The sequence below is a fragment of the Acyrthosiphon pisum genome, chromosome A1 (genome assembly GCF_005508785.2).
Source record: "Acyrthosiphon pisum isolate AL4f chromosome A1, pea_aphid_22Mar2018_4r6ur, whole genome shotgun sequence".
NCBI classification, from domain to species: Eukaryota; Metazoa; Arthropoda; class Insecta; order Hemiptera; family Aphididae; genus Acyrthosiphon; species Acyrthosiphon pisum.
The window spans coordinates 154,540,015-154,553,175 of NC_042494.1; the positions used below are offsets into that span (position 1 = coordinate 154,540,015).

The following is a 13,161-nucleotide window of genomic DNA, read 5'->3' on the forward strand; positions in this document are numbered from 1 at the left end:
AAACGTATTTTGAAAGTAATTACACTTAATTACAGCACTATTTGGTCCACTTTTAAAGGTTCTTTTGTGATCGCCATTCACCACCGCTGTTTCCTATATATGAACGTCATATAACCAACACCCATTTTCCCACTGGGAGGTATAGTATACTTGTTGTACATCCTATCGGTTTTTATAAATTATTTTTCTACATAACGCGAAGGTTTTCGGCTTTTGCTCTCCAATATAAAAACTTTAATTTTTAATATTTTTTAATGCAAAATAATACAACCTGTATGTACTCAGTAAGTGTATATTATATTATATATCTAGGAAATATGTATTTAAACATAGGAGACGTGCAAATATTTTTTTTAAAACATTTTGTTTCGATTATGGTTTGGTTATAATTATTACCAAGTTATTGTTTTTCAAAAAAGATCAAGCACACATCGACAGGCTAATTTAAGATAGGTAGTGTTAGGTCTTATATATTCATCAAACAGTTAGTGTGGTAACTTTGGCGATAATTTTCAGATAATACCTGCAGGGTGTACAAATATAAACAGTTTGCGTGTAGTTTCTAAGGCGAGATCATAATATCATGAAAAGGCTTATTCTGAAATTTGAAATAAAAATTACTCGACCGCTGTATATTATTAAGAGAGAAACGGTCGATCGCGACTCCTCGGCGACCCTCGATCGCCATGGCAACGCATCGATTGTGTCCGGGCGTTGGAACTATTCCAAATTACCTGCGGGGGACCTGAAATAATTATTTTTTATTATTGTTTTGCTCGGCTTGCCGTCCACACGAAGCAGTATAAAACTCACAAGATATCGATCAAGTTTGGTTACGCCGTGTATTTTTGCATGTACCTACATATATAATATGATTATGATAATAATTTGTCTTTCACTACACGTGAGAATTGATGCGCGAAAAAAATTACGAAATAATGGGAATTAGATTTTCAAAATACCACGTATATTCGCCATTCGGCCATTTGATTATTCGAAAGACGGCACTTAGTATATAATTAATAAATTAATTATTTTTCGACGAAAAACGCTTTTGTGATTTTCGTACTGGGTTATAATAAAAGTATGGAGAGAGCCGTTATAGGTAGGTACCCATATCGATGATAGATGTTCAAATGTGAATTAGCCTTTGTATTTAATATATTTCACTATGATTTGTGCAGCGCAACCTACACACGTGCAAGCATACGCGTATACGAATCAACAACGGGCGCGTCTGTACTATACTTACTATATACGCAATAATAAATAATTAATATAATATAAAGCTTACTTAAATCGCAAACAAATGAACGAGACAATTATTGACAGTGGCGTACGCAGGGGTAGGGTTCTAGGGTTCTGACTTCCCCTGAAACGTAGTCCTTTTATAAAAAAATATTATTTACCACCATTTCAATACACAGAGTCGATCAAGTGTTGGTCATTTGTAACAGATATAAAATCATTTGTTGAATATGATAAATACGTCGATAATCATATTTTCAGTTTTTTTGGCTGATTTAGAATGTTGCTAAACGTTCGCGGTAATCGTCGTATGGTGTATCATCATGTATCATCGTTCATCGATTATTACCATGTTTATTACGACCCGAAGAGGTTCTATTATAAATACAGTGGTCGAAGTGGCTCAAAATACATGGAGGGATGCCTTTCATATTTTATACAGTTTTTGTATAAGAAATTAATTATAAGGGAATACATTATTTTTGACGAAAAAAGTGGAAGGAAGGAAAATGTAAATCATAAAAAATGGAGGGATGTCATCCCACCGTATACCCCCCCCCCCCCCGCTCCGACCACTGTACAGATGACCCGGTTTCCAGGTTAAACACTCGAGTGTTCTAAATGTAGACTAAATTTGAGACTTACTATAATTTGTTATAACCAATTGTATAACAACTGTTTAGAAAAAAATTATGTAAATTATTTACCCTAACCGAACTAAAATCATGCGTACGCTACTGCTTATTGATATTGTCATGTCAGCTGCATACAAAATAATGACACTCGTGTATATATTATAATATAATGACATACGACAGCTTTCACCTCAAACCATCGTAGATATATTATCGACGAAAGGCGTTCAAAGACTAGTTAGACTCATGCGAGCGGAAGGAGGTACCTACCTATAGTGCTCCGCAGCGTTTTCGTTTTTCATTTGCTCAAGTGCTTACCTCAACTATTTACTATAATATCGTGTACGTTGCAATATGACATAGGTACTACGTAGCAAGTGTTCGATACTATTCAAAGTTATTTTTCTGATCTCTCCCCCCCCCCCCGGATCCACACCATCGGGGTATAGGCTCGTAAAAAATCGACACCCTTCGACCATACGCGCCGTGCGAACATAATTATTATAATATTATAATATAATATATTGTCATGAAGAAGATGTTCACATTGACCGGCAAGTAGGGCACAACAGTATGCTCGATGTCAGACGGTGCAGCGGAGCGGTGCGTAGTATTTTATGGGCGACCACCCGCGTGCGTCGCATGACCATAGTGACAAAATCGGTTTTTACGAGAAGCACGCGCCCTCCTCTGGGGCGGGGGCGGTGGACGGGTGAAAACATATTGTGCAAATCGACAATGCACGCGCACGCGTGTGTGTAAATATAATATACAATAATAATAATAATAATAATAATAATAATAACAATAATATATTATGTATATGTATAATAATAAACGATATATTTACTGGATCACGTGCTCGGCCACTTAACCGACCGAGTGTATCCGTTTCACCGATTTTCACACGGTGTCGGTACGCGCGCGCCGTTCCCCTCTCGCCGTGGCGTCACGACTACCCGCGGGGCGGTGGATTTTTTTCCCGTGTTTCCACCGTATTCGTACGCACCCCCTCACACGCCGGTGGACCTTGACGGCACGCTGCCCCGCGCTGCAGTTGACTCTCGATCGCCACCAACAATGCGCAGATAATTGGACGGAATGATAGCTGTGTACAACAATATCATATTATGATATATTATATTGTATTATAATAAAATATAAGAAAATGTTTTAAATGCACCGAAATCGCACACCCGATGAACACGTACACACTACGCACACATACGATTGTATATGCGCCGAAAACTACCGTGAGACCGTGATGTAATATTTATTATTGTACAGGATGAAGCGTGTTTATAAGTCATTTTGTAAATAAACCCACCATGGAAAACGGGGAGATAACTAACGGACGAGTCAAAAGTTTTTTATTTAATCAAACGCGTAACACCTATTTTACCGACGTATATGTATCTCATTAATTATAAACTGTAATTTACATATCGTACATAGGTACATTATAAATACAGTATTGTAACAGTGTAACCGGGACAATACTGTACGGTAAAATGTACTGTAAAATTAACTTTAATTTCACCTGGCTGCAGCCTAGTGTCTAAAAGTTTTACGATTTCTATTTTCTATAGAAATTCATCTAAATCACATGCGTAAAAGAAAACGGAGAAATACCTATAGAATCGGAAGCTTTTAAGAATAGTTTTTATTCCGGGCCAAAAGACGAATATAAAATTAGCGTCGTGATGTCTGAAGGAGCTATATAGTGCTCCTTAAAGGATCAAATGGCTTGGAATGAAATCGCGAACCCCAATACACGAAAATAAAAGGCACTATAATTTTTTCCTCCCTTTCTACATCATGACAGTCACTATTGCCACGGGTCGCCGCCAGTGAACAACATAATTTTTGCATCAGTAGACTTTTTTCACATCAAAATATATTTTTATTTCACCCAGTGCCCATATTCTTTTTGATAAACGCATTTACTAGCCTGTGACAAATTTTATTATTAGTCAAATTGTTTATACATTATGGTTTTATGTTATACAAAAGCATATTTTTACTAAAATATTCATCGTTTTATAATACGAAAAATATATCATATTTACTATAAAAACCCACGCTTTATAAACAATATTTTTTTTCAATGAACGTAGAAAGAAATAATATAATATGTAACCGGATTATATTAATATCGATAGAAATATAGAATGATATGTAATTGTATTTAAATATATACTTAAAATGCTTGTTAAAACTTTTAAAACCACAATAATAATGTGAACATATTTTATTTTATTTTTAAAAATAAAAAAATCTTTAAGTTTTTGGCCTGAAATCAATAAACATACAGAATGTAAATATACATTCTTGATTCACCAAGAATGCTCAACCCCATTTTTTACTTAGGTAAATATTGAGTTTTTTAAATTATGATTATATTATATTATAATATTATAATTATGAATTATGATATATACATTTTTAAATAGACTAGATTTTCAATTAAAAGATTATCCTGTAGCGACATCGGCATTTTTCGACAAGTATCGCCTTTGTCCCTGTAAATTCATGTATTTTTTTTTTAATGTCGATGTATGAGTATGCTTTGTAAATCACGCTGTAATGCTGTATGCTACTATACTAGCCACTATGTTTATATTCAGTAAAATGTAATTAATTTCAATATAATAAAAACATTTGTCCGAATTAGTTATTATATCAATTAATTATCTATTCATTATTTTACATATTTACGTTAACTAGGCATTCAAACAAAATATATTTGTTTTTTGTTCAATATACAAAGCTGATAGCAATAAAATATTTTAAGAATAAATATTCAATTACACAAGTAAATCGAGTAAAATTGAAACTGAGTAAATTATAATGACAATAAATCAAGAACTTATGACTGTTATCTAATTCTCCATAAATCATAACCAAAAATATATATCCCAGTTATATGGTTATGTGAATAAAATCATATAATTTCCTTGTAGGTCTACATATTATAATTTGTATTACAAAACTTAATTTAATAAAATATCGATTGGGCAGAAACTATTATTTATCTAACTAGGTAATAATGTATATAGGTATTAAAAATAATTTCCTATACTATTATTGTACAATCCTTGTAAACTATTGTTTATTTTTAACGAAATGTTAAACATTAAAAAAACAAACGTGGATTGTAAAATTGTATCAATACAATTATATATACTCATACATTTTTAATAATATGTGGTTATTACCTCATGTTTTCATAGACCGCACTGCCACAGTTACAAATTAGATTAAAATATTACGATAATTTACCTACATCTAGCATAAATAATAATTATCGTTTATCTTGAAATTTTTCATTTTTCTGTATACCTACATAGCAATTTTATTTTATTTTAAACGTTGATTTATGGTGAAATGGAAATATTTATTTGAGTTACATAGGCATAACTTTTAAATTATCATCGATGCAAAAGATGAATTTCTTGACATTGTACTTCGAATAATAGTAATTAATATTATTATTATTATTATTATTGTGATGAATATGCCAGTACCCACGTAATATAAAATTGAATGTGTGTACCTACATCGATATCCATTTGCTTGGTTAGAAAAACTAAAGCTCCATTTATAATTTTAAAGGTTGATAACCTATACTTTTGTACCATAAACGATAACGAAAAATGTAAGGGTGATCGATATTGTCAAAAAAGCATTCTTACCGCGTATACTTATGAATAAATTTGGTTACTAAACATAAAAAGCTGTTAGTAGATATAATTTTTAATTATTTAAATATTATGCAGTCTTCAACTGACCGTGACCGTGGCCCATGCAAGTGTATCTACGTAAGGGTGAAGGGTCGCCTAGTTGCAACGATGATGCAAATTAGCGAACCGTGGCGTGGAAAACAAAGTCATTTATTATTGACAATGTGTTCAATGAACATAGTGTGGATATAAGACACAATTACGTTATACAATAATTAATATACTTATATACCTACCAAAAATCAAAATAAATCGATGAAATAATATTATGTAGAAATAACTGTGATATCGAATAAGTCGAATAATATATCAGAGTTAATATTATATGTTATATAGGAATATTATATTTTTAAAAATAATTTTATACAATAAAAATCAAAACAGCGTGTAGTTTTCGTAATATTATTACATCATATATAATATAATTCGTAATTTTAACTGAAATTAATTTTCTTGGCCATTTGACCGGCTGCCGACTGTGACTAAGTGGCACCGCCACGGTGACGGGCCAATCAAGAGACCCAAAAAAAATTTTGCAGATGCAACACAACAATCTTCTGTTGCACTCGTGCGCACAACCATGTCTTTCTATATCGTATTCCATTTTGCTTCAGTTGAAATATTATATAATACAAATCCTTACGAACACAGTCACAATACCTAATGATTACTTTTGTGATTTGCTACTTCTTAGCTCTAGACATATATTTCTGATTTAAACACAAAAAACTAGATACCGATTCAACAAATGCTTAGAAGCCGGCGTAAATCCAATATTTTTCAGATTGGTAATTGTCTTTACGTGTGTTTATATTAAAAATATGTCCAGAATTAAGAAGTTGCTGCAAATCATAAAAGTAAATAATCATTGTAATTATTGTGGTCATGCATAAGTATTTGACTTTAATATTTGACAATCTACAATGTTTATAATATCTGTGTTTTATTAGTCAAAAATCTTCTTTTATAATTTATATGTATTATTATTATTGAGTTAACGCTTCAAAATCTGAGGTCATTAGCCTGAAGATTATTTTAGTCGGTTTTTTACTGTGGGGGAGGGAACACGTATGCATATGTGGCAAGGATTTGTCACTAAAACCCGGGTAGTTACCCATCCGGGAACCAGCGACACCGGCTGATGCCTGATCTCAGAACACACAAGTGACTGAGGCCAACTCTTAGATCTCAGGTTTTAAGTGAAAATATACAGAATCTTTCAGATACTGTGTGATTAAAATGGTGAGGATTTTGTTGGGTCTTACGCAATTTCTACCATTTTTGTCACACATTGAAAGATTGCATTGCATATAGGAATATGATATATATGTACCAAAGACCAAACTTATAGGTACTTACGTATTTATCTGGAATGATAAAAAAGCAAAGCCATGTCTACGAAGAGATTCCGATTTATTATTAACTACAGTCCACAGTTGGTAGTGTTATAACTAAAGCGCGGATTTACCTATATTAATTTGCATATTTATTCTGGTTGATCGTATATGATAATATACGATTAATATCAAAATAAATTAATAGGTATACTTGTAGGTATAAACGGTTTTTCTCAATGATCAATAATCAGTGAAATAAAATACGTATACCAAGATAAGAAAATATCGATTACAACCATTGACCATTGACATTATTGCAGAAAAAATTAAGAAAAGCATTTATAGTAGGGTTCCATAGTTTTAAATATATTGTTAGAATTGAATATTCAAAAAAAACATTTTTTTGCTAGTTTTTTTATGCATTTTATTTTTCATGTATATTTCAACATTATTTTGCAGAATATTTAAGATTTTTAAGCTCATATTTGGTTGGTTTTTTATTGCGTATAAATCCGCGCTCTAGTTATAACTTATACGAAATAAATTAAATCAACGAAACAATATTAATTCCTGGTCATAATTTTCAAAATTTACACTGATTCAAAACTTTATAAGATGGGTCCTAGTGTCCTACATGCATTAAAACGAATATTTTGTTGTCAAAATCGTTGTAAAACATCGGCGTGTTAATATTGTATAATATGAAGTGTGAACACATTCAACTAGTTAACAAATCGGAAATAATGTATTGTAATATCGCGCGCTATAATATGCACATTGTGTTTATAAAAATGACGGCGGTGAAAAAATATTTATACTAACGAAACCTGTTAGGTGTGATGCCTAGAAAAAACACCGTGCCAACAATGGGAAAAAAAATGCAATGTGTTTCTAATTAAAGTAGAAGGAAACATTAATGGAAAAGACGATAAGAATAAACGTCGGAAGGAAGGAAGGAAGGAAGGAAGGAAGGAAGGAAGGAAGGAAGGAAGGCAGGAAGGAAGGAAAGAATGCCTGAACGTACTTAGTTATTAGCCGACACGGATGAGGACGGGGTGAAAAAAATTCAGAACGGGGGAGTGCATAGTGAAATGTTGGATGGATGGACGGGGACGGCAGCAAACACGACACGTATGTTTTCTCCTCCGCCCTCTCCGCACCCACGCCGTCTGCTGCCCCTACACATACCTACCCTGCTTTCGGTTTCCACGTCGCAATATCCTATCCGACCAATCCGGAAGTACTCGAGGGGAGTGATTTGTCGTGGGCGCCGGTGCCCGATTGGTCGTCATCGATTTTTCCGACGCCGCGCCCCACGCGCGTCCACCGCCGTCGCACGAGCGGCTCCCTTACGCGGCGCGCTGGCGATACCTCGACTCCGCCAGCGGGTCAGTTGTACTATCGCGTCTGGTCTGATATCATTCTCTCCCGATTGTACGTCACCACACCATCGAGCTATCTCAAACCTACACACACTAAGATACTCGTATATGCACAAACGTTGCAGATATATATATTATATACATTAATAAATATATATATATATATAAAGTGGCACACGAGTACCATTCGATTATATAAATAACACATAAGTATAACGTTTCGGTTTAATCGAGATCGACCTTCGGCACGCACAATAATACGTATGGCACTGTCGGAAATAATCGTAACGATCGGGTGAACGATCTACCGCGTGAATTATGTTGGACATCAAAACATCGGATTACCTGAGCAGAAATGGGACGTTTCCCAACTTATCGATGATTTTTGCCGGTACGTGTTTGCATTTTTAGATTTTAATGACAAATAGCATACTGTAATTAATAAATTCAATAACTACAGTATTTTTTTATACGACTCACTTCTTAATATTAATATACTTGTACCTAGCTTAATAATTTATAACATCTGTAATCAATATGCATAAATAATATTACACACTGTATACGTACTATATATATATATAGCGTATGAACTATGTTATATATAATAATAACCTAGGTCCTTTTTTTTTCTTTTTTTTTTCGTATTATCGAGGACCGGGGAGAGAATGTGATTTGCATTACAGCTCCCGGAATAACCTAGGTCCTAGGGTACGTTTTAGTAATGTAAAATTAGTAAGAGTATAAAAATGAAAATAATAAATAAAAATCTCTGGGAAGTCTCTCTGCTGTATAGATAGTTTCAAATGTACGTCATCATTAATTTAGTCGCTGTTATCATTAGGGTTGTGTTAAATTTCAATTCAGTGATAAATCATTGCATATGGAAGACGATTCTGAGCAAATAGAGTCGGTCAACCTCAATTTTTAAGGATGTTATTTACTAATATTCTGTTAATGGTAATATATTCTTCTATTGATAAGTAATATGCTAAGCTAATCTAACTTTTTTTTAAATCATATAATATATATTATAATAATTGTTATTAGTTATAATATTATATCGCATATTATGTTATCAACTTATAAGTAAATACCGACGGACCGTAGAACGGTGAGATATTTATAGGTTTGTGATATCAATTATTCAGCTTAAAACTAATCTGAAAATTTAATTGTGAATAACAAATAATAATACAGGAGACGAAACTATCTACTCCCTCCCTATACGAATAGTAAATCACAAGAAAATAACTAAAAACGTGATTTTTCGCTCAAATATCCAATGTAGTAAAACATTTTCAAGTTTAAATGTCTATTAAAAAAAATTGTGTACATGTATTTTTAATATTAAAATTTGTGTAAGAACTACTTATATAAAACCTTGAATTACGTCACAAGCTTTTTTACTGAAAAAAGTTTTCAACAAATATATTTACAGTCAAAGTGTAAATAGCTTAAAATGATACTACATATTAGGCAATTTGTATTATGTATAGAAAATTAATATTTAGAAAAAATTTCAAATCACTCCACTTATTAATTTTTCAAATAAAAAAAAAACAAAATTGATTTTGTCAAAAACTGTTGTTGCGTAAATATTCCCGTTTTTCTAAAATTTTGTTTTTAGTTTTACCCGAACATTTTTAATTTAACTGAACATTTTTTACTTTTTACTCAAAGTACTACCTAATTAGATTCAATTTTTATTTTCATTAATTCATACATATCTTAGCATAGAATCTTAGACAAAGCTGTGAACGGAATCATTTGTTAAATCTATAATAAATATGTGAGTTTATAAGCCTACCTAGTGGCTGTTATAGTATTAAGATATATCTGAAACTTTAAACAAGTTAACAATGTATAATTTATTAAGGTATACTGATAAAACACATTTTTAAATAACCATATGTATAGACGTAGGTATAGTATACACTATACATAGTATACAATATTAGGAATATATTAATACAAGCTACAAGGAATTATAATATTTAATCTTAAGATAACACAAATATATGAAAATTATCTTCTACACTCATATGTAGCAAAATTGCATATCTCTTTCGCCGACCAAAACCAAATTATTATTTATTAATTAATTGATTAATTATTATTTTATCAGCGGTATTTATAACTATTTTATAGTTATCCTATTACCGCTATAATAGTTGTTATCGATCACTAAAACAACAATTTTCGGACCATGTTTTTTCATAATTCAATTAATCCTAAATTCTGCTTTGAATATGTTCTTTGTGAGGTAAAGGATTGGGGATGGGTGGTTGGGGGTGTCAGATAATGTTTATTTTATTAATCCAAAAATCACTAAGAATTTTTTTTAGTAAAAATAACGTTTTGTTTTAATTAATATTATAATTACTTTCACTAATCAACTATGTAAATTTGTCTTCAAAAATACAAAAATAGTGAAAAAGTCCTATTTTAAATACTACCTACGAAAACTTAACATATTGGTATTTGCTATGGATATATCATAGATATATCCATAGCAATATCTATCATACTATTATCTATCATAGATAATAGTATGCAAATGGTATTAAATATTAAGTACAAGAATAAATAAAGATAATGTATAAAAAAACTTACCTAATTGCTTAGTTACCTAATTTCCTTTTAAAAAATATTGAGTAAAACATTAACAAAAGTTGTGATGAATATGTTTATAGTAGCTTATAGCTACATATACAATATACATATTTAATATTGTCAATTTCTAATGATGAAATATTGAAATATTAAGGCCTATTCAGTTTTTCAGCGTTTGTATTTTATAGGTTTTAAATTCAAATTTAAAAAATACATAGAATTCTAAATAAAATAAGTTAGGTAAAATAAAATTATTTATAACAAAAATTAAAAAATAGTATATAATTTTTAATGTTTCATATGATCTATTCACTATTGTACTAAAATATAAGTATTAAAATATTGTTTTAGATACTCATTATAAAGGATCATGGAGTACACATTCATCAGGGCAAACACAAGGTATGTATTTAAAGTTATTTTATACAAAATAATCTAATACCGTAGACAAACTTTACATAAGACTGAATGTCTAAATAACTTATACATTAATAATTAAGTGAACAATCATTAACTATTTTTCTAATACCAACACAATTTATTAAAATTACTGAAATTACCCAAGTATTTTTGTTTTTAACATGTAGAAAAAAAATCATTCAATTTATTATTAATGTATTCAAATATATTTAAATAATTTCAAGGTAACAAAATAATAATAAGAAGAAAACTAGAAAAATTGTTTAAATCAAAAGTTTTGTTTATTTTATTCGTTCATAACAGCCGATCTTCTTGGAGTTCAGTATTGGAAATAACTGCAATATGACGTAACTTATTGAAACGTTGCTTATTTTATTAATTTTTACAACAGTTAAATATTTCGTAAAATTAATTTCATTAAATTATTAAATAGTGTAAATAAATTGTGTGAAATGGTATAATATATTATTATGTAATTTTGATGAAAAATGTATAATAACATCAATATCATCCTGCAAAATATACGTAGAATTTAAGATCATATCTATAAAAGATACAGATAACAATATAACATGAATATGGTAGACTATTTGAAAAGAGCATTTTGTTAAAAACATTAAAAAAGGGGAAAAGGTTATCCTAAATAAACACATGGCATGATTGTCACGTTGTCCAGTAAAATCAATAATATCATAAAAGAGACCTTACCTTTTGATCGCCGACTAACATATATTCTCTCCTTTTTTCCCGTCCCAATCAAGTCAACAATTTTAGGGGTGAAAAGGTCTAGTACAACAAATGCGCTTGATCACGTGCGAACACTATCAAAATGTTATCGTCTGAGCCGTTTCGGACAGACAATCAAATAACATCCGCATGGATGAGCAATTCTTCTTGCATGTAAAGTAGATGTTATCCATTGATTTTTGTGTCGTTACTCTCTCTCTCTCTCTTTCTCTCTCTCTCGCCGAGTAGGTTTATCATAAAGCAAATACAACATAACTTAACAGTATAAAAATAAACAACAAAAAATTGAAAAAAGTTAACTATATAGGTACTTTTTAATATAACAAATAGTAATCACACCAAATCATTATACATTTTAAATTTAAATTTATTTATTATAAGTGTGAACTCTTTCAATACTTCGTAAATAACATTGAGTAGGTTATAGAATACTAGTTACAATAAAATACTGTCTATTCTTAAAAAGATTAATTACTGTTAAATTTTGAACTTTTATATATTTTACCATTCTTGAGAATTACGTATTAATTTATATTATATTCCTGTTTATCGGCAATACTTATAAATTATAATCATCGTTACATGGTTATATAAATATATATCGAGTATATAATAATAATTTTTTTATATAAAATATTTACAATATAAAATAAGTACAGAAAGTAAATGTAAGGTGAATTGATGGAATAATTATAACATGAGAAAGGAAGTCGCCCAGTGGCGGTACCCCTAAATTATATTTTTCAAGAAGAGAGCAATATTATGTCCGTTAGGTACATCAGTTTCTTTTTAGACGTCAGGGTGGGTTACCTTGGATTTGATTTTGAGGCTTTTAACTGGAGAATTTGAGTGGTTCGGTTAATAGTCATTGAAACTGATTATTTTGTTTATTAGTGATTTGAAAAGAGAAATTACTAGGGTTACCAGCGATTTGGAATTGTCGAATAAGGAGCACAGACTGAGAGTTAATATAATCTTGAGATCCAAGGTATATGTATAACTATATAATTTTTATCCCAACACGTGCAGGAAA

At 30.8% G+C, this 13,161-nt stretch overlaps 1 protein-coding gene across 1 annotated transcript in view; it reads left to right on the plus strand.

Annotated features, from left to right (window-relative positions):
- LOC100160630 (DNA-binding protein D-ETS-3-like) overlaps nt 1–13,161 on the plus strand; it is a 58,744-nt gene that overhangs the window by 24,896 nt on the left and 20,687 nt on the right. Inside the window, exon 6 of the mRNA XM_001947593.5 lies at nt 11,313–11,363. Coding sequence (XP_001947628.2) covers nt 11,313–11,363 — 51 coding nt within the window. The remainder of the gene's footprint in view (nt 1–11,312; nt 11,364–13,161) is intronic.